The 21917-nt window shown below is 51.4% G+C and overlaps 1 protein-coding gene across 1 annotated transcript; it reads right to left on the bottom strand.

The window, feature by feature from the left end:
- Window positions 1–399: 399 nt before the first annotated feature.
- On the bottom strand, window positions 400–14391 carry PRRC2A (proline rich coiled-coil 2A; the record flags this gene model as incomplete). Its single annotated transcript, XM_079713954.1, has 30 exons — window positions 400–720; window positions 842–932; window positions 1043–1137; window positions 1251–1463; window positions 1603–1701; window positions 1799–2009; window positions 2193–2275; window positions 2483–2650; window positions 2769–2840; window positions 2948–3088; window positions 3235–3468; window positions 3666–3751; window positions 3859–3988; window positions 4231–4361; window positions 4559–4830; window positions 5344–7212; window positions 7413–7623; window positions 7990–8284; window positions 8511–8701; window positions 9166–9640; window positions 10059–10275; window positions 10388–10478; window positions 11614–11756; window positions 11904–11983; window positions 12180–12331; window positions 12476–12619; window positions 12958–13030; window positions 13125–13224; window positions 13590–13767; window positions 14280–14391. The coding sequence occupies 30 exons, from the start codon at window positions 14389–14391 to the stop codon at window positions 580–582; spliced, it is 6498 nt and encodes a 2165-aa protein (XP_079570080.1). The 3' UTR covers window positions 400–579.
- Between the last annotated feature and the right edge of the window lie 7526 nt (window positions 14392–21917).

Below are 21917 nucleotides of genomic sequence, written 5' to 3' on the forward strand. Positions count from 1 at the left end.
CATTAAAAGGCCTTATGACTCAGGATATCTTGCCAGAGAAGCCATGCAGAGACAGTGGTTGACAACCCAATGGAGTTCTGCCTTCCAGATGTCCCACCATGGCCCCAGACATGTGAGCAAAAGGCCTATAGGACCAAGGAGCTGTCAGGTGCTGACTGACTGGTTACCAACCAACCTCACTCACTGGCACAAGAAGCTTTGCCCGGGGAGCCCAGCTCTAATTCCTGGCCCACAGAACTTTGATACAACAAAAGTTTGTTCTGAGGTAGTTCTGTTACATCACTGAGGTAAATAGCAAATAGTTCCCTGACTGAAACCACTCTACAGATCACTTGGCACTGAACTACGACACAGGAGATTGCAAACAACTGACCCATCCCCAAAATCATTTTGGAAATATTTTTTTAATCCTTTTATTATTCTTTTTTAACAAACGGCCCCAGGGATAGGGGACCAGGGGAGGGGAGAGGAGGGGAAGCAAGGCCCCAGCCCCGCAACCCCTCCCCACCCGCCCCTTTCCCCCTTATATATTTATAATCTATATACAAGCCCCGGGGGGGGGGGGCAAAGGGCACTCCCTCAGCGGGGTGGGGGCAATCCAGGCTCCTTGTCCCCTCGGGACCCAGGCTCCTCTGCCCTTCGGGACGGCCCTTCTCGAGAAGGTGGCCCCGTCCGCTCCCAAGGCTTCGGCGTCCAGCGCAGGGCATCTGGTGGGGAGGCCTGGGGGACGGGTACGTGTGGAAGAGTTAAGTCAAACAGGGAGGTCGGGGACGAAAGGACAGGAACTCAGGTGGTGACTTTTTTAAATTAAGACTTGAGACCACGGGGGTTTCTCCTTCACCTGCTGGTAGAGGTCGATGCGCTGGGTGCGGAAGACTCCGCTGTAGGTGGTAGGTGGGGCCTTGAGACGGGAGTTGAGGCCAGAGAAAGACCTGAAGGAGGAATGACATTTGAGGCAACCTTAAAACCTGCCCCTGGTCCCCAAAGAAAGTAAGTCCTTGGGGATGGATAGGCAGTCTGCATCCCCATTCCCTTCTCTTGCCTTCCAGCTGGAGGAGTACGTGATGACCCAGGTCCCCCAAGGTTGTTGTTCATTTTTCGATAATCGTGGAACGGCTTTAGTTCTACTGGGTGCAGCTGAAGGACAAAAAATTCATGAGCATCCTGCCTCTCAACCCTTTTATCTCGAGATGCTAAATCCTTACCCCTAACTCTTGGGGTTCCCTAGCACTTCAGTTCCTGTACCTTACCTCTGCTCGCCCCAAGCTAGGGCCGAAGGGCCTGGCAGGTGAAGGCAGCACCCGAGTAGCAGGAGCAGGTGGGGGCCGCACAGCCAGGCTGGGGGGCTGCAGAGCAGGGCCCACAGGTAACAGAGAAAGGGGGGGTGGGGCAGGAGGTGGCGCTGGTGGCAGGGAGCCAAAGTTCACCACAGGCAGCTGAGAGTCCACCATGGGTAGAAGCATCTGTAACGAGAAACATGGGAGTGTGTGTTGGGGCAGGGAGGAATGTCAGAAAACCAGGGAGAGAGTCCAACCAGGTAACAGAAAAAGCTAGAAGTTGGAGGAGAACAGAACAAAGGGGAACTGGGAAGATAAAAGGTACCTGCTGGGCAGGGGCCCCTGTGGGGAGGAAGCCACTTTGGCCACCAGGTTGCAGAGGAGGGGAATAGAAATCTGAAGGGGATGGCAGATCCTGTCGCACCTGTTGGGGAACAGGGAGGAATAAGTCAACTCCCCCAAAAGCATTCTTCACCCCACCCCTAACTCCCTAAGCCCAGCACACCCCCACCTCTTCTTACCTGAAGCAAGGGTGGGTCTGGCAAAGGGCTAGGGCAGAAAGCTGGAGAGTAGAGGAAGGAAGGTGGAGGGTAGAGAACTCCTCCAGCTGGCAACTTCCCCAGCTCTGTCGCTTGCAGTGGGGAGAAATCCAGAAACTGGCCCTTGACAGCTACCCCAGAGAGCAGTGCCGAGGGTGGGGCTGGGCCTGGGGGGAGGTACAGGGGCTGTGATCTGAAAAGAAAGTGGGGCAAGGGAGAGGAAAGGCATCAGGAAGCCAGAGTCATTTACTCCTTTAGTCCGAGCAGTACTGTTAAGTCCACTAGCCGCCGGGTACCCTAGAAATGTATTCCCCTTCCCTCTTCCCCTGAAACACAGTTCCATTTCCTTCTGAGATCCTCAGAGATCTAGTCTTACCTGTAAGGGTGCAATGAGGGTGTCCCAGGGCGGAAACCTCCATTGTTGGGATGTAGCTGAGAGTCTATGGCTCCCCCTGAAACCTGCAGGAGAGCAAGTGTGGAATAGCTCCAGTTTTCCTGGTCAAGAAAAGCTCACTCATCCCACCCACTATAGCAAAAGCAGGGAGAAAAATGAAATGACAAAAAAAAAAAAAAAAAAAAAAAAGTGTTAAAAACTACAAATTGGAAAGGTTTGATATTAGGAGACTACAGGCAGAAAGGGGTCTTGGGATAGGAAGTAGGACCTACTTGAGAACTGGGAGGCCCAGGGCTGCCATAGAAGACCTCAGGGTACAAGCGTTGGCCTGAGGAGCTGGTCTCTGGGCCACAGTGCCCAGAATCCAGGTTCTTGGATTGTGGCTCAGCTGAGGCAGAAGCACTGGGGAGCAGCTCCCAGTCTCGGGCTATGGGAATGGCCTGGGAAGGAGAAGCCTTGTCAAGGGGGCTATCTGGGCAACGTGGATGCCCAAGTCACTCCCAGACGCCTTCTCCAGAAGTCTAAGGTCTTTCCCCAAAACCTCACTCTCCCACTTACCTCAGTGACTGATACCGTTAGCTCCTTCTCTGCTTTTAAACTGTCCCCCACCACTAGGCACAAGTCCGAGTCCTGTGATCATGAGGCAGGAGAGATTGTCCCATGATTCAGACATGTGTCCCCCACATCCCACTTCTAGTCCACCCAACCCAAGACACCCAGATCTAGCCTACACAGACCTTGTCACTGGTACCAAACTGGACTGGAGGACCAGGTCGATGGGATGGCCGGAGGGAGCCAGGCTCTGGGCCTCGGTCTGTACGCTGCAATCGTTCTGTGCCAATGGGCCCAGGGGGCAGAGGCTGCTCCCGGGGCAGCTCCTGGGTAGGGCAACACAGTGAAGTAGGGTTGGGGAAAGGAAAAGGAAGCCCCAACCAGCACACACAGGCAGAGGAAAGGGGAGACAAAAGTAAGGCCAAAGTCAAAGTCCCAGAAACATTCTTCTTATCCTTTCTTGGTCGTTTACCTTTCTGTCCCCATCGTGGGGGGCAGGTGGCCGTCTCCTAGGAGGTTCAGAGGGTTCAGAGCCAGGTGGACCCTCGTCAGGAACAGCATTCAGTGGGGAGGGGCCTCCAGACCGCTTGGGGGGCCCCTCTGCTGCCCCCTTGAGTCCTCCATCAGGGGAACTTCGCTGGCTGCAGGGACCTGATGACACCTGAGAATCCCCACTCAGGTCCACCCCACTGTCAGACTGACTCATCTGAGAGGAGTGGAGAAGGATTCAGGTCAGAGTAGAAAGCACCCCAATACCTGACTGTGGTACACACAAAGACAAACTACAGGAAGTAAGTAGGCAGCTACGTGATGCAACAGCCCCACACTCATTCCAGAATAGGTGAAGTATGACCAGTGCTCAATAACATCCAAGCTCAGACACTCCTTCCCACCCTCACTTACCTCCGTGCCAGCCACATCCTCAAAAGGACTCAGGGGTTCCATCCAAGGCTCCATGGAGCCAGGCTGGTAACTCTTCCGGCTAGTGGCTGGGAGGAGCACCAACACAACAGGAGTGAGAGAAGATGGCTCTGCGGCCCGCCTCACTCTCTAAGCCCTCTAACACAGTCCTTTCCTTCTGCTCAGCTCAACTCACCAGTATGTATACGATTCCAGAGGTGAGGGGTCAGGGCCTCTGTTCCTGCATCTCTGGACTCTCCCTGAGGGCCCGGGCCCTCGGGTTTGGGGCCTAAGAATCCAGAGCTATGAGAAGGTGGCAAAGATTCCTAAAGGTGAGAGAGGCCAGAAGCAAAACATGAATGAGGTGGCAACTGAGGAATGTAAGCACCTGAGACAGAGTGCCCCACTTGTGGGGAAAAAAGGAGACGTGGGAGATAAACAGCGACTAACACTGAGAACTTGGGGGTGAAAACACAATGACAGAAATAGGAAAAAGAGTGAAGAAAACATAAGTGAAAACCTTTGAAAGTGAGAGCAGTGAAACATCACCTCAAGCCCCATCCCTCACCTCCTGCAGCAGCTCCGGTTTTCTGGGAGGCCGCTCTCGCCGTTTGGGGGGGAAGGGATTAACCCCGGCAGAGTCCCGGGGAGTCCCGCCCACCCCCCTGACCATCGGCCCTGGCTCCTCCAAGTGGGGGTCTGGGGAAAAAGGGAAATCCGTCAGCATGTCTTGCTCTATCACTGAACCGAGCTTTTCCCTCTGTACTCCACCTCCAACCCTTCCACCCTCAGTGCAGACACCCAGCATCAGGGCTCCCAGGCCAGATTCTTCCCCCTTCAGCACCTGGCCTTCTCTGGGGATGGAGACATTTGCACCCTCAGCCCCTCCAGCTTACCCGAATTGACGTCATTGCTGTTGGCCCTCTGAGGGTCATACCGGGTTGGGGGCCGAGGGGAGGGGCCTTGGGGGGTTTGGGGAAGCCCAGGCTTGGGCCTTGGGTGGCCCCCTGGTGCAGCTGCACTTCCTTGGCGGCTGCTGAGCTGGGCCAGAGCCTGTTGGATGCCAGCAGGGTTGCTGTGGATAACTTGGTCCAGGCGGAAGACAGCAGAACTGCTGGGGGGTGGGGGAGGCAGAGGGAGCCCTGGGGGACGCTCCTCTGGAGGACGGCTGAAGAAAACAGAGCATCCGTTCCAGTACGCACAGAATTGTTACATCTTCTCTACAAGTTAAATCTCCTCTACCTCTCCACGTTCAACCGGTCCTCTGCGCTAAAATCCAGGTGTTTCTGAGCACTTCCCCCCCCCCCCCCCCCCCCCACCGTGCGGCTTGTGGGATTCTCGGCTCCCCAGCCAGGGATCGAACCCAGGCTCCAGAAGTGAAAGCGCCGAGTCCTAACCACTGGAGGACCAGGGAATTCCCCATTTCTGAGCACTTCCAAGGAATTCTACTCTTAAAGGTCTATCGAGGGGAAAGCAAGGAGTATGGGTGGTGTTCCCAACGCTGTCAACTGCTTTCCAGCTACTTTAACTAGACTTGGATAACCTAGTGCACCTAAGAGCTTACCCTGCGCCCTCGGATCTCACACTCCACACCACCCAACCACACCTTTCCCCCAGGTTTTCTCCCCTCCCCCAACTTTTTAACCCTAAGAATAAACTTAAATCACCTGTCTGTACCCACCTTCGGTTCTTGGGAGAGGGCCAGCTCCTCTTGTCCCCTCGCCCTGGGCCGGTCCTCCCTGCAGGACCCCCGCCTCCTCCTCCACTGCTGCCGCCACCACTGCCGGACTTGCTGCTTGGGCCTGGGCGCCGGTTCTGCCTTTCCATGCCTGGCCGCTGACTGGAGAAGCTCCGCTTGCTCAAATCTTTGGCTCTCTGGCTCAGCTCTCCACGGGACATGGCTGAAATGCCTGGTCCAGCTCCACCTCCACTGCCCCCGGGAGTCCCCACAGCTTTGGGGGTTAGCAGTGCTGCTGGCGGAGCCTCCTTGTCCCCCCGGCGCTCACTGGCAAAGTCACTGCTCTCTGAGGCAGTCTCCCATTCCTCATTGGCTTGGTCTGAGTTCTGGTTTGACAGATCGGGAGACTTAGCAGCTGCCCGGCGAGGTGGTGGGGGCACTGCTACCGTTGTGAGGGCCTCCTCCGGTCCAGGAGTGGAGACTGGAAGGGCAAGGGAAGAGGGCTTGCCCTCGGTCCCCCTGGCAGCGTTCTCCCGTTCCTGTTTCAGTCTCCGGAAACGAGGCGGTTTGTCCTGCTGCTGAGCCCTCCCATGTCGCCTCCTTCTGGGCCGCTCTCCGTCTTCCACACCCATGCCTACGTTGCTGCCTCCATTGCTGCCTCCTCGGGCCATGGGGGACAGGGGCCCTGGGATCAGCTTCTCTTTCAAAGGCTCCTTACTTGGAGGCAAAGGACCTGTTGGAGGCTTCTTTGGAGCCAGAGACTTGGTGGGGGGGCTCCAGCCTGGGCAAATGGGGGGAGGGGGCCGCCCTCCCCCTCGACCCCGGCGTGATGGCACCCCTCTAGGAGTGAAGACTCGTCCACCTCTGGCTGTGGAAAAGCGGGCTGGGGCTGGTGAAGGGGGTGCTCCTGATGGTGGGGGAGCAAGAGGGACCTGCGTAAGTACTCCTTCCTTGGGTGTCGGGGCCTCCTTGTCTGAGGGGGCCAGATCACTCTCATGGGTCTCGCTGCCTGTCTCTGAACCCCGCTGCCGGCGCCGCTTGGGGATTTCTTCATACTCTGAACCCTCACTCCGTGTCTCGCTGGCAGTGCGGCCTCGAGGAGCAGGAGGATGGTTTGGTCCCCCTGCCCCACCTGCACGCCCATCATCTCCTCGGAATTCCCGGTAACTACGGAACTCTCGGCTTCGGGCTCCCCGCCCCCGTCCCCCATAGGTGCCCCGAAAACCCCTCCCCCTGGCAAAATACTCCCCTCGGCCCCGACCCCGGCAAGAGGGAGGACCCACTCTCTCATACGAATAGTCCCTCCGAAGCCTTGGGGCAGGGGAAAGAGTCCCACTGGGTGGGGTCTCCTTGGGGCCACCTATCTTCCCCTTTGCCGTCTTCAACGGGTCTGGCTTTGGAACCTTGAGGGTTTCATCTCCCTGTTCGAGGGGTTTGGGGGGCAGATCTTCGACTTTTGCAGGCAGGGGGGGTTTCTTGATAGGCCCAGCGCGGCGGGGAGGGGCCCCTGGCTCCTCTGGAGGGATTCCACGACGACTGCTGCCTGGACGAGGGCCCCAGCGGGTCTCAGTGCGGCTCTCTCTGCGAGGTGGTGGGGGGCCTTGGCCTCCGATTCCACGGACAGGCTTTCGACCTGCTTCTGGCCCGGTCAGCTGTGGAGTCTCCTCCTTGGGGGTTTCCTTTTTGGGTGGTGGAGCTTGTATCTTGGCTGCCTCATCATTGCCTGGGGGCCAGGGGAGTGGACGGGGCCCTGGGGGAGTTGGCTCCTCCAGAGGGAAGCGAGGGATTGGGGGCCCAGGGCCTCCATTCTCAGGAAAGCCTGGATAACTGGCCAGATAGGGTGGTGGGGGAGGTACTGGAGGGGTCTCGCTCCTGAAAAGGGAGACAGAAAAGAATGGAAATTAAGTATCTTAAGACGAGGAAAACGAACTAGATGGGGAAAGAGAACACTTTATTATGACACAGATACTCCTTTCACATTTACCCCTAACACTTCACCGATAACCCAAAGTACCTTTTCTCCTAGCCTAGATATTTTCACTGGAAACCCACGCATTTCTCTACTCACTCACCTCATCCCCTTCTCATCCTCGTCAGCAGCCTGGCGCAGTGGTGAGGTAAGTGGGCGGGGGTCAGCAGGTGTGGTGGTGAAGACATCTCCTACCCAGGCCAACTTTGGATCCACTGGTGGGGTGCCACGATCCCGTAAGAGGGGGGGTGCATGGCGCTCAAATGGCTCTGAGCTTGAGCCTCCACTGTCTGAGCGCTCCCGGGGAACTAGGCCTGAGGAAACGAAACAGTATGAGAAAAAACACCCTTTTTTATGTTATAAGCCCTCCAGCCCAAAAAGCATCTCCCCAGTTAATCCTCCATGTCAGCCCAGTCAAGGCCTCCATCTCCTGGGCCTTGCCCACGCTCCTGAAACAGTTATCCACTAAGCTTCCCTACAGATGAATCCAATTAATTCCCCCACCCAGTTAAATCCCAGTTAAAGAAGGACCACTGTTTCATTTTTGCAACGAAGAGGTATCTCAGCAGTGCTAGGCTCCCCTCTTAATTGGTGGTCCTTCATCCCCGCACCAAGATGCTGATACCCACTTCCCAGGACTAAGGGGTCCACCACCCCCTCCCTCTTCTATGGCCCCTTACCAGAGGGATGCACACCAGGAGGATAGAAGTCCAGAGGGGGCCGGCCCTGAAGGAGCCGGGGGTCCACATAAGGAGGAATCATCATCCAGCGGGGATCGAAGTTCATAGGGGGCATGGGTGGGGGCCGGCCCAGAGCACCTGGGTACAGGGCCTTGGGGGGTGGTGGCGGAGCCTGTGGAGCTGGCACAGCCCCCATGGTCACAGGCTGTGGTGGTGATGGGGGCACTGGGGCAGGTGGGGCGGAGCCCTGTTGATGCTGCTGCCACTGCTGCTGTTGCTGCTTCAAGAGCTGCTCCTGGGGAAAGACAAAAGGGGATGAGAGAGGCAACAAAGGCCCCAAACAAAAAAACGAACTAACAAAACAAAAAACAAAAACCCGCAAGTGCAACAAATACCTGAACTAGATGGAAACTAGGGTGACACAAAGGAAAGAGAACTGGTAGAGGGATCCAGAAAGTAACTCACGGATAGGATAAATGCAAGAAAAGCAGCCCTTAAGAAGGGAAGTAACTTAGTTTTACCTGCTGCTGCCGCTGGAAACGAGGAGGCAATGATTTCTGATACTTGGGGTAGCCCAAGCCTTGGCTGGGGGGCTGCCGGGTAGGACAAACCCCATCACCCTTGGGCTCCACCTTTGGGGCTGGGGGAGTAGCAGGAGAAGGAACCTCTTCTGGTGGTTCAGGACCCTCTTTTGAGGGCAGTTGGGGTTCCACTGCATTAAAGAAAAGACACTCATCAAAGTGGTCTAGTCCCCCAATAGACATTCCATGAACAGCCCCATAATTTCAGCTCTCACCTCTAGCTCCCCCACTAAAGGTTAAGACCATCCCATTTAAAACCCATGAAAACTTCATGGTCTCTCAAAAGCCAACAGTGGTGGCATTAACTTCCCATGAGATCATCAAAAGTAACAGACACTTGCTTCAGCCTTGCTCCACACTAGGCCTACCGCAAGTGGTTTCAGGTCACTACTTATTCAGGAATTCAAGTAACAAAAGCTTTCCCCGTCGGATGTCCATACAAGCAAAAAGATCCTTTTCGCTCCTACCACTGATAGTCCAATAAACCAAAACAACTGCCTTCTATTTCCTTTACTCACATCCTTACCACCTGCACCCTCAACCCCAAGCAGATAAGAGATCTGGCACCTGGTAGTACCCATCACCATCTCCATACCTGGGCTGGCTTCGAAGCTGCCACTGCTGGTGCTACTGGTGCTGCCACCACCACTCACCACGGTGGGAGCTGGAGCCACACCTGCAGTGGGGGTGGACTGGGCAGGAGAGGCCTGTGCCGGCTCTTCCGGTTCTTTTTCAGGTGTCGCGACTGGTGCCGGTGGAGGAGCTGGAGGTGTGGGGAGTTCTTTGGGGGCCGCAGGTGGTGGAGCGGGGACAGGAGGGGCAGCAGGTGGTACAGCAGGTTCCGATTTGAGCCGCTTGTCAGGTGCCCCAAACTTCTCATCGAGTCGCTTGAGTTTCTCGGCACAGGCTGCCCTGCGTTCCTCCTGCATGCGCCGTTCCTCCTCCTCTCGCCGTCGCCGGGCTCGCTCCACAGCCAGGGAGATTTCTGACGAAGACTGCTTTCGCCGCTGCCGCCAAGCCTCATCCTCATCTTCGGGTGCTGGGGGCTTGCAGGGAGGGCCCCCGCGATCCTGTCAGTGGGCAGACCCAGCAGGGCCAGAGGTATCAGTCATTATGTTTCTTATGATCTCTTCCACAGAGACTGATCAACTGTCTCTAGCTGCAGGTGCAAAGACCAGGCCTTGGGGTTGATGGCCTCTCAGGGTAGGGACAAACTCATCATCCTAGTCTTGCTTCCTCTCTTTCAGAGACCCAAACACCCAGGTCTCCTTGTTTTACCTAACTGGCATCCCAGTTTCTCTTTTCACCCAGACTCGCCTAACACTGACGATTTTCCAAACCTTTCCAGAGATGCTCCACAGCTCTACACTTCCTGCAGCCCATTTTCGGTCCTCCCTCCAGCTTCCTCTTATTATTACTGCTTCAATTACTCAGCTGAAACTAATCTCCCATGACTGACCCTCTCAACCCCTCATTGTAGACACTCACTGGGTAGTCCCCAGGGGGGCCCCAGTTCCCGGTGGGGCCCCGGTGAGGTGGGGGTGGGGGCGGCTTTGGGGCAGGAGGCCCCGGCTCTGTCTCTGGAGGCCGAGAGGTCTCTGCCCAGGCCGTCTTGGGAGGGGGTGGTTCGCTGCCGGGGGAGTTGCCCTTTTTGCCATCTGCTTCAGCGGGCCGTTCCTCACCAGCAGCTGACTGGGACTCCTTGCTGTGAGCAGACCAACAGTGGAATTAAAATCAGCTGCAACCCAACTCCTTTAAGAGTATATTACCATGAGAGAAACGGAGCCCCCTCCTCTTCCCAGAGGGCCCCAACTCACTGGCCCTCAGCTCCCTCCTCATCGGAGTCTCGCCCGTCTTCCTCATCACTGAACTTGAGCTTCTCAGTGTAGTCGACCTCCTCATGGGCCCCTGAGGAGAACAGTGAAGAGTGGTAACCCAAGCATTCTGCTCTCCAATCTCATATTTTCTGGAACACAGGAACTACGTGATAGGATGTACTACTAATGCCAACTGCCCTCCTCCCACTGACATCCAGATCCCCACCATGACTCTCATTCTCACTCTTAGTTCTCTACCAGGACTTGGCTTTCCTCAACATATCTCCCCTACCTTTCAGTGTCTGCTTTTCTCCCACACAACCCGTTTTCTTAAGATTTTTTTTTTTTTGACGTGGACCATTTTTAAAGTCTTCATTGAATTTGTTACAATATTGCTTCTGGTTTTTTTGTTTGTTTGTTTGTTCTGCAGTACGCAGGCTTCTCACTGTTGTGGCCTCTCCCGTTGCGGAGCACAGGCTCCAGACGCGCAGGCTCAGCGGCCGTGGCTCACGGGCCTAGCCGCTCTGCGGCATGTGGGATCTTCCCAGACCGGGGCACGAACCCGTGTCCCCTGCATCGGCAGGCGGACTCTCAACCACTGCGCCACCAGGGAAGCCCTGCTTCTGTTTTATGTTTTGGTTTTTGGCTGCGAGGCATGTGGGATCTTAGCTCCCCGACCAGGGATCGAACCTGCACCCCCTGCATTGGAAGGTGAAGTCTTAACCACTGGGCTACCAAAGAAGTCCTGTATAACCCGTTTTTTCCTCATCAGATTTTGCTTTTTAAAACTAAAATACTTGGGAATTCCCTGGCGGTCCAGTGGTTAGGACTCCACACTTTCTCTGCCGAGGGCCTGGGTTCCATCCCTGGTAGGGGAATTAAGATCTCATAACTTGTGCAGTGCAGCCAAAAACCAAACCAAACCAAAAACCAAAAACAAAACAAACAAAAAGGGCTTCCCTGGTGGCGCAGTGGTTGAGAGTCCGTCTGCCAATGCTGGGGACACGGGTTCGTGCCCCGGTCTGGGAAGATCCCACATGCCGCGGAGCGGCTGGGCCCGTGGGCCATGGCTGCTGAGCCTGTGCGTCCAGAGCCTGTGCTCCGCAGCGGGAGAGGCCACAGCAGTGAGAGGCCCACGTACCGCAAACAAACAAACAAACAAACAAAAAAACCCCAAACCAAAACCAAACCAAAACAAAAATACTTGGTCCTTAGTATCCACTCACCTGCCCAACCATCATCATTCTCCTGGTCCAACTGATCAAACTCTTTGAGATTATCTTCTTTAAGAATGGAAGGCCGACCCACAGGTTCTGCGAGGCGCATTGGTGGCCCTGAACCTCGGGGGCCTGCCACACGGGGGAAACGGCTGTGTATGAAAAAGCAAACAGGAGAAGAGCTTAAGACAGCATGTTGTATAATCACATACAAGACTGAGCCTCCTGGCTAGAAAACCATCTCCTCCCCAATAGGCTTCCCCTGTCCCCAACCACAAACCCAGACCTAGATTACTCACCCGGGCCCATCAGGAGTGGGGTATCGGTAAGGCCCCTGGGGTCCATAGGGCGGAGGGAACGGGAGATATGGGGGATACATCTGCAAAAGGGCCCAAGAGTAGCCGCTCAGAGGGACAGTCAAATAGCCTACCAGCTCCCTAAACCTATTATCCTCCCACCCTCACTATATGTCACAGGCCCCTGCTTTCTATGTGTCCCCTCCAAAGACTAACCCCTAATTCCTAACTCTCTTAACTTCCAGCACAACCAATCCCAAACATGATATCCAAACTCACGAAAGGCGGCATCATTCCGCGGTAGGGAGGGAACTGGGGTGGGCCTGCAGGCTGCAGCCCACCCCGGGGATCATGGCCGTGATGAAGTTTGGAGTCCGGGCCCTCCAGCTCATCAGGGCCACGCCCACCTCCGTCCCTCCAAGTTGTAGAATCTGTATTTTGGAAAAGGCAGAGCGAACATAGCTGAAAATGATGGGAGAAAGATGAATAAGCTAGCACCTAACTCTGAGACGGAATAAGGTAATGTCCTGGCCAAAAGGTAACCACTCATTCACTCACTAATGGCGGCCACTCACTTTGGGGGCGGAGGCTTGGTCCGGGCCCAGACGACTGTTCGGCAGACTCCCTTTCCTTGGCAGCCTTGTCCTGGTCGCCAGCCGCCTGCAGGGTCGGAAATTCCTCTCGAGAGAATCGTGACAGTAGGCTTGATGCCCTTCCACCTGTTGGTGTTGAGGTGCAAAAGGAGGAGACACAAGTACATCTACTGAGGACGCACCATGAAAGTGGAAGGGTCTGACAGGTAGCAGATCCAGTTCTGCCTCCAAACTCACCCCCTACGTATTACGTGTTCATTCCCCAAGAAACAAGGTCAGTTTTGGGACATCCTCCTCACCTTCAGTTAATGCTGAGACAAACTTGCTCATGTGTGTCCCATGAAACTGAATATGGGATCCAAAATTTAGCCAAAGAGGAACGAGGAGGCACAGTGGAGGTACAGTGCAGGATTCCTGCCTACTATGGTGCCCAAAGAGACCTCCCCAAACAGCCCTGCACTCACCATCTCCATGTGCTCCATGGGTGACACTGGCTTGTGCCCAGGACTTTACCCCGCTTGGAACCGAAGGAGTGTTCTGGGGAAGCAGAGATAATAAATGGTGACGGGGATGAGAAGCTACAAGCCATTCTTGCCCCTGCCCCTTAAATAACATCCAGTTCTTCAGATACCTCGGGGGCTGCTGGGGGTCGTTTCGGTTGGTTGGAGGCAGGCGTCTGTGAAGCCGGCAGTGGCTGCGATTCCGGCGGCTGAGCGGTTGAGGCATCGGAACTGAGGGGATGGTAGGATGAGAAGGTTAGAGTCTGAGATGGCTCCGGCTCCACTGCTTCTCCAACTGGTGGAGGACAGGAACTGAACCCAGGTCTACTCCCTACTTTTAACAAGTATTAGGGCAAAATACCATAAGCTCGTCACCCTGCACAGGCTGTCCTCTATTCTTCAAGCTTTCTTTACATCTGACAGAAAGCTAAAGGTACCATTCATTAGTCATCTAACAGGAGTCCTACAATAGGCAGGACAGAGTCTTCCCTGTTTGTCTCTGACTCTCATGTGGCCAGGCTAGACCAAGCCCCCATTCATCCTGAAGTTCAAAGTTAAAATACTCATAACTCTAAGTCCCTCAGGTCTCTGTCTACCTCTTGGGGTCGGACTGCTCCTGTTTGCTTGCCCATCCTGTTCCGTCTTTCGGCACTAGTGAGACGTTGGGGTCATTGCCTTTGTTCTCGGCTTTCAGGCTTGGAAGGTTGGCTGGGGGTGGCATACGCCGAGCAATGGCAACTTTCCCGAGACTCTGCAGGCCATGGCGAGGGGCAACTGGAGAAAAGGTGGAGAGAGAGTGAAAAATGCTTTATATAGCAGATCTGACAGCATCCTACCCTAGGTCCCATTTTGACATCCTCAATATCTTCTCTTAGAAACCAAACTTCTCCTAGAAACCTTCCCTCCCTTTCCCCTAGGCAACCTCCAAAATTCTATCAGGAAGGAAGGCTGAGATGCTTTACATTCAATACTTCTATGTGGGATGGCTGATCTTGAGCCTGCAGGGAGCAAGCTGGCCCCAGACTTCTCCAAGTCCACATTTCTTTGCCTCCAATTCTTACGTGTCCAAAGACGGGAAACCACAGACACGCCTTTGTAGGAGGGTACTGGTGTTCACCCAAAGCGCAACATCCCCATGGGACCCAAGATAAAATTAGAAAGTCTCTAGTGTTTCTCTAACCTTTGGATGTATGTACCATAGTTGTTTCCCTTCGAAGAGCTCTGAAATATGTGCCCCATTCATGCCCAGCCTCCTATAATTAGGAACATCATTGCAGGACCCTCACCAGCGGGTTTCTGGATCTCTAAGGACTTGCCCTTATATGTATCAAACAGGTTGAGCGAGGAATACTTTTTTCCATCCTTCCCCTTGGCAGTCGGCCCCGAGCGATCGGACATTGCGCTGGAAGCTCATTGAGTACGTTGGGTCCTGCAGGCACCTCCCCCAAAACGTGCCGGAGCCTGTGGGCCAGATACCAAGTGTTTCAGTCTCTGCTCCATTTAGAGACTCAAACAGAAGCTTAGACTCGTAGGCTCCCTTTTATTCTCATCAGGGGCCCAGATATGTGGCCCTCTAGTGTCTCTTCCTCCAGCCTATTCAAACACCCCAGTCCCTTTAAGCAATCATTATCTACTTAGCTCCCCACGGAGCCCAAATGCCATGTTCCCTCTTTCCCCCAGACACCTCTTGCTAAGGAAACCCAAATAAAAATCCAGTACCTTCCTAATACAAACACTCTCCCCTTTGTACCAGTCTATATAAAGTGTAGCGGCCTCTTCATTATGCCCACAAGTAATAATCTCTCTCCACCAAAATCATTTCAGAGACCTACAATAAAAAAGGGCAAGTCCAAGCTCCTGAGAAAACCAGAAAGACGCATACGGCTCCATCATGTAAGGAACAGAGCTTTAGGTCCCCTACTTATTAGATATCAGCTTCCTGTGCGCCAGGTTCTATTCCCAGCCGCCTCACTCCCATCGGGGAGGTTTGCAGGAAGGTATGCCGGAGTTTAAGGATTTTATGAGCTTGCTCAGCCAGGCTGGGGGGCTGGTGCCAGAGAATTCCTGAGGGAACAAATGGGGCTCTACATACTCCCAAGCTATAGAACCAAGTATTTGGGATAGCCTGCCTTTTCCTACACTTGCCCCCAACCCACCTCCTGGAAAAAATTTTGTCTGCAGATGAAATACTGGTGGGCTCTGGTTTACCCTATGTAGATGTGAGAAAAACAAAGCATTATGGACCCACCTCAAGCATACCATGTAACCATGGGGCCGAGGCCGGAACCAACTTCATTTTCCTACCCCCAGTAAAAACACCCATTGGCAGTCATTTCTTTCCCTAATACCCCTTGCTCCCCAAGCCGGCCAAACTCTCCAACATCGGTCAGTTCCTGGGTGACAAGGCATTCGTTTATAGAGAATGGTGTAAAGGAAAGAGATGGGAGTTGGTGAGACATCCAGGCAGGACCAGGTTGATAACCCAAATCAAGAACTTTAAGACAGGTTAGATGAGGATTGCTTTTAAGGTGTTTAAGGAGGCCAGTCTTTGAAAATAAATTTATGAAGGAAAAGAGGACAGAAGAATAGTGAAGAAACTAAAACTAATAGAAAAGAATTAATACGAAAGCAGGTGGGAAATAATACACGTAAGCGGGAATGGTAGGAAAAGGATGCAGACCAAAGTAAGGGAGCGACGTCAAGAGACCCAGGAGAAAGGGCGGGGTTGGGATAGAAAGGAGATAAGAAAGGAAACATGAAAAAAGCAGAGAAGAAATTGAGGAACGTAGAAAGCACAGATGCGGGATAAAAGCAGGGCTCCAGAGTGGGAGTGACTAGACGCGAAGTGGGGCGTCAAGAAGGGGGAACCTTAGCGCTGGATGATGGGAGGGGTCCACTATGGAGGAAGGGAGACTCTTGGAAAAGAGGACAGTCAGGCGCGGCCCACCCTAGAGCGGCGGCAGGGAAGGGGACCATAAATACGGGTGAAAGGCCAGAAGCGCAACGGGGGACGGGGGGGGGGGGTTACGGCCCAGGAGAGGGGGGTCGCCCCATGAAGCCATAGGTGAGTGGGTAAGGGTAGGCCATAGACTCAGAGAAGGGCTGGAAGTGCGGGTCCCAGGATGGGAGTATCGGAGGGGGAGGGGCAGGCAGGCCCGGCAGCAGGAGGACAAAATGGCGGCGGCTAATAGCAGCTTCTCCTCCCCCCGGCCCGCCACCGCCGCTGCTGCCGCTGCCACCGCTGCTCCCGCGCCGGAAAAGGGCGTTAGCATTCGGCTCGCCCAGACTCACCTGGCCGGGTGCGTGGGGGTCCGGGACCGGGGCCTAGGGGCTCCCCGGGGTGGGATGGCGGTGGGGCGGGGGCGGATGGCGGCGGATGGCGCCGGGTTCGGCTCCTCCCGTCTCCCTCGCTCACTCCGCGGCTGGGCCCCGACTAACGGCCCATCCGGGCAACCGCCACCCCCGGGAGCCCCCCCGCCGCCTCCCTCCGCGCATAGACACGCCCCTTAATTTGCATAAAGGGCGGGGAGCTTTCTACCCTATCCCTCTTTACTTCCAGGGCTATCCTTATTTAAAAAAGCAGAGCGTGCGAAGCTGACGTATGTTATTTGCATAAAAAGGAGGGACTTAAGGCGCTAGGACGCCGGTTGGCTGAAGTGGCAGGCCCCCGGCGTCGGCCGTTGAGACGTGTAGAGGGGGCGGGAATGCGGCGCCGGTCGGCCGGGCGGTTGGGGCGCAGTATTTGCACGACAAATAGGGGGAGAAAGAGGCGGGGCGTGCGTCGTGCGTTCGTGGAGAGATGGGAACGGAGAGACGTAGGGACGCCGAAAGTGGAAGGAAACGATCTTAGGCCCGTGGCGCTTTCGGCGAAGGAGTCGGAGCTAGAAGACGGGGCGGAAGGGTTTCTTTGCCGGAGGGCGGAGCTTACGTAACCAGGAAAGAGTCCCAACTCACGCTTCTCTTCGCGAGAGGTGAAAGCAGCAGGGGGGAGGGCCTTCATTTATTAAATCACGTCATGCAAATAAGGTGGATTGACGGGCCAATCCAAAGGGCCAGGGGCGTGCATCACACAGCATAGGCCTTCTGTGGGTAGTTCTTATTTGCATAATATACGCAAATCATTTGAACAAAGATAGGCTACGAATAACCTATTCATCAAAATAGTGGTAACCAATGACTAAGACGGGCATTTAATTTTATAATCTACAATTTTCATGAATATATTTGTATATCTGATATTATTAGCAGTTTGCATTCGCTTCACAACGAGTTTAATTCTACGAAATGCAGTACCATTCCCCTCCTTTGTCTCCTATTACTCTATTACTCTGCTCCTACTACCCGTTCAACAAATCATTCAACAGCTATGTTTTTTTAACCATTAAAAATATATAGAATAGATTTTTATTAGAGCGGTTTTAAGTTTACGGGATAATTGAGCAGAAAGTACAGAGAATGCTCGTACACTCCTTCCCCTGCCTCAGTTTTCCCTATTATTAACTTCGTGCACTGGTGTGGCACATGTGTTACAACTGATGAGCCAATAGTGATACGTTTTTTGTTCCAGTTTTATTGAGATATGATTGACACACAGTGCTATATAAACTTAAGGGGTACAGCATAATGATTTGACTTACCAACATCAGGAAATGATTACCACAATGTTTAGTGGACATCCATCATCTCATATAGTTACAGACTTAAAGGAATAGAAAAAATGTATTTTTTCCTTGTGAAGAGAACTCTGAGAATTTACTCTTTAACAACTGTTATCAGTTTTAATTATATTTATCATGCTATACGTGACAACCCTAGTATTTATTTATCTTATAAATGGAAGTTCGTACTTTTTGACTGCCTTTATCCATCCCTTACCCCCCACCACAAATCTGATCTCTTTCTCTATAAGTTTTGTTTGTTTGTTTTTTTTTTTATAAATTTCTTTATTTTTTGGCTGTGCTGGGTCTTTGCTGCTGCGCGCGGGCTTTCTGTAGTTTCAGCGAGTGGGGAGCTACTCTTCGTTGAGGTGCACAGGCTTCTCATTGCGGTGGCTTCTCTTGTTGCAGAACACGGGCTCTAGGCGTGGGGGCTTCAGTAGTTGTGGCACACAGGCTCAGTAGTTGTGGCTCACGGGCTCTAAAGTGCAGGCTCAGTAGTTGTGGCGCATGAGCTTAGTTGCTCCGCAGCATGTGGGATCTTCCCGGACCATGGCTCGAACCCGTGTCCCCTGCATTGACAGGCGGATTCTTAACCACTGTGCCACCAGGGAAGTCCCTGTTTGTTTTTGAAGTATAGTTGGCCTACAATACTATGTTAGTTCTTGGTACACAACATAGTGATTTGATATTTCAAAATGATCACCATCATTAGTCTAGTTATCACCTGTCATCATACATAATTATTGACTATATTCCCCACACTGTACATTTCATATCCATGACTCAATTGTTTTGTAACTGGAAGTTTCTTTCACTTAATCACTTAATCTCCTTTGCCTATTTCTCTCCTCCCCCACCAACTACCTGTTTGTTCTCTGTATCTATGACTCTTTGTTTCTGCCATGTTACGTTTGTTTTTATGTTTTATAGATCCCACATAAGTGAAATCATACAGTATTTTTCTGTGTCTGACTTATTTCACTTAGCGTGATACCCTCTAGGTCCACCATGTTGACACAAATGGCAAGATTTCATTCTTTTTCATGGCTCAGTAATATTCCATGGTACATATATACTATATCTTCTTTATCTATTCACCTGTTGATGGGCACTTAGGTTGCTTCCATATCTTGGCTGTTATAAATAATGCTTCAATGAACATAGTGGTGCATATATCTTTTTGAATTAATGTTTTCATTTTCGTCAGATAAATACCTAGGAGTGGAATTAGTGGATCGTATAGTAGTTCTATTTTTAATTTTTTGAGGAATCTCCATATTGTTTTCCATAATGGCTGCACCAATTTACATTCCTGCCAATATTGAAAGAGGGTTCCCTTTTCTCCACATCCTTGCCAGCACTTGTTATTTGTGGTCTTTTTGATAATAGCCATTCTGACAGGTGTGAGGGGATATTTCATTGTGGTTTGAGTTGTATTTCCCTGATGATTAGTGATGTTGAGCATCTTTTCATGTGCCTATTGGCCATCTTTATGTCTTCTTTGGAAAATGTCTATTCAGGCCCTTTGCCCATTTTTTTATAGTATTTTTTTATTATTATTATTTTTTTGCCTGCATTGGGTCTTCGTTGCTGTGCGCAGGCTTTCTCTAGTTGCAGCAAGCAAGGGCTACTCTTCGCTGCGGTGCTCAGGCTTCTCGTTGGGTGGCTTCTCTTCTTGCGGAGCATGGGCTCTAGACGTGGGGGCTTCAGTAGTTGTGGCATGTGGGCTCAGTAGTTGTGGCTCACGGGCTCTAGAGTGCAGGCTCAGTAGTTGTGGCGCACGGGCTTAGTTGCTCTGCGGCATGTGGGATCTTCCCAGACCAGGGCTCGAATCCGTGTCCCCTGCATTGGCAGACAGATTCTTAACCACTGCGTCACCAGGGAAGTCCCTATTTTTTTTTTTCTCCTCTGCCCATTTTTTAATCTTTTTTTTTTAATTGTATGAGTTCTTTGTATATTTTGGATATTAACCCCTTATCAGATATATTATTTGCAAGTATCTTATTCCATTTGGGATAAGATACTTTCTGGCAGCCTTTTCATTTTGTTGATAGTTTCCTTTGCTATGCAAAAGCTTTTTAGTTTGATATAGTCCCATTTGTTGATTTTTGCTTTTGTTTCCCTTGTCTGAGGAGACATATTCAAAAAAATATTGCTAAGATTGATGTCAGAGAGCATACTCCATATGTTTTCTTATAGAAATTTTATGGTTTCAGGTCTTACATTTCTTAGTTAGACTTATTCCTAGGTATTTCATTCTTTTTGATGTGATTGTAAATGGGATTGTTTTCTTAATTTTTTTCCTGATAATTCATTGATAGTGTGTAGAAATGCAACAGATTTCTATATGTTAATGTTGTATACTGCAACTTTGCTAGATTCATTGGTGAGTTCTAGTAGTTTCTTTGTGGCATCTTTAGAATTTTCTATCTATAGTATCATGTCATCTTCAAACTGACAGTTTTACTTCTTCCTTTCCAATTTGGATTCCTCTTATTTCTTTTTTTTGTCTGATTATTGTGGCTAGGACTTCCAACACTATGTTGAATGAAAGTGGGCATCCTTGTATTCTTCCTGATCTTAGAGGAAATGTTTCAGGTTTTCACCATTGAGTATGATGTTAGCTGTGGGCTTGCCATATATGGCTTTTATTTTTTTTTTTTTTTTTTTTTTTGCGGTATGTGGGCCTCTCACTGTTGTGGCCTCTCCCGTTGCGGAGCACAGGCTCCGGACGCGCAGGCTCAACGGCCATGGCTCACGGGCGCAGCCGCTCCGCAGCATGTGGGATCTTCCCAGACCGGGGCACGAGCCCGTGTTCCCTGCATCGGCAGGCGGACTCTCAACCACTGCGCCACCAGGGAAGCCCTATGGCTTTTATTATGTTGAGGTATACTCCCTCCGTGCCCACTTTCTGGCGAGTTTTAATCATAAATGAATGTTGAATTTATTACAAGCTTTTCCTACATCTGTTGAGATGACCATATGATTTTTTTTTGACCATATGATTTTTATTCCTCAGTTTATTAATGTGGTGTATCACATTGACTGATTTATGGACATCGATCCATCCTTGCATCGCTGGGATAAATCCCACTTGATCATGGTGTACAATCCTTTTAATGTATTGTTGAATTCCATTTGCTAATAGTTTTTGAGGATTTTTGCATCTCTGTTCATCTGTGATATTGGCCTATAATTTTTATTTTTTTGTGATATCTTTATCTGGACTTGGTATCAGGGTGATACTGGCCTTATAAAATGGGTTCAGAAGTGTTCCTTCCTCTGCAGTTTTTTGGAATAGTTTGAGAAGGATGGATGGTAACTCTTCTTTTTTTTTTTTTTTTTTGTGTTACGCAGGCCTCTCACCGTTGTGGCCTCTCCCGTTGCGGAGCACAGGCTCCGGACGTGCAGGCTCATCGGCCATGGCTCACGGGCCTAGCTGCTCCGCGGCATGTGGGATCTTCCCAGACTGGGGCACGAACCCCTGTCCCCTGCATCGGCAGGCGGACTCTCAGCTACTGTGCCACCAGGGAAGCCCTGGTAACTCTTCTTTAAATGTTTGGTAGAATTCATCTTTGGTAGAAGCATTGTGGTTCTGGAGTTTTGTCTGTTGAGAGGTTGTTTTTTTTTTTTTAATTACTGATTCAATTTCATTACTGGTAACTGGCCTGTCCATATTTTCTATTTCTTCCTGATTCAGCCTTGGGAGATTGTACATTTCTAGGAATTTGTCCATTTCTTCTAGGTTGTCCATTTTATTGGCGTATAGTTATTTGTAACAATCTCTTATGATCCTTTGTATTTCTGTGGTGTCTGTTGTAACTTCTCCTTTTTCATTTCTGATTCTATTGATTTGGGTCCTCTCCCTTTTTCTTGAGGAGTCTGGCTAAAGGTTTATCAATTTTGTTTATCTTTTCAAAGAACAGCTCTTTCATTAATATTTTCTGTTTTTTTGTCTCTATTTCATTTATTTCTGTTCTCATCTTTATTATTTCTTTCCTTCTACTAATTTTGGGTTTTGTTTGTTCTTCTGTATCTAGTTCCTTTAGGTGTAAAGTTAGATTGTTTATTTGAGGTTTTTCCTGTTTCCAGGGGTAGGTTTGTATCGCTATAAACTTCCCTCTTAGAAATGTTTTTGCTGCATCCCATAGATTGTGGATCATTGTGTTTTTGTTTTCATTTGTCTCCAGCTTTTTAAAGTTTCCTCTTTGATTTATAAGTGACCCATTGTCAACAACTATGTTCTGAAGGCACCAGAGATATGCA

Source organism: Hyperoodon ampullatus, assembly GCF_949752795.1.
Source record: "Hyperoodon ampullatus genome assembly, chromosome: 10".
NCBI classification, from domain to species: domain Eukaryota; kingdom Metazoa; phylum Chordata; class Mammalia; order Artiodactyla; family Ziphiidae; genus Hyperoodon; species Hyperoodon ampullatus.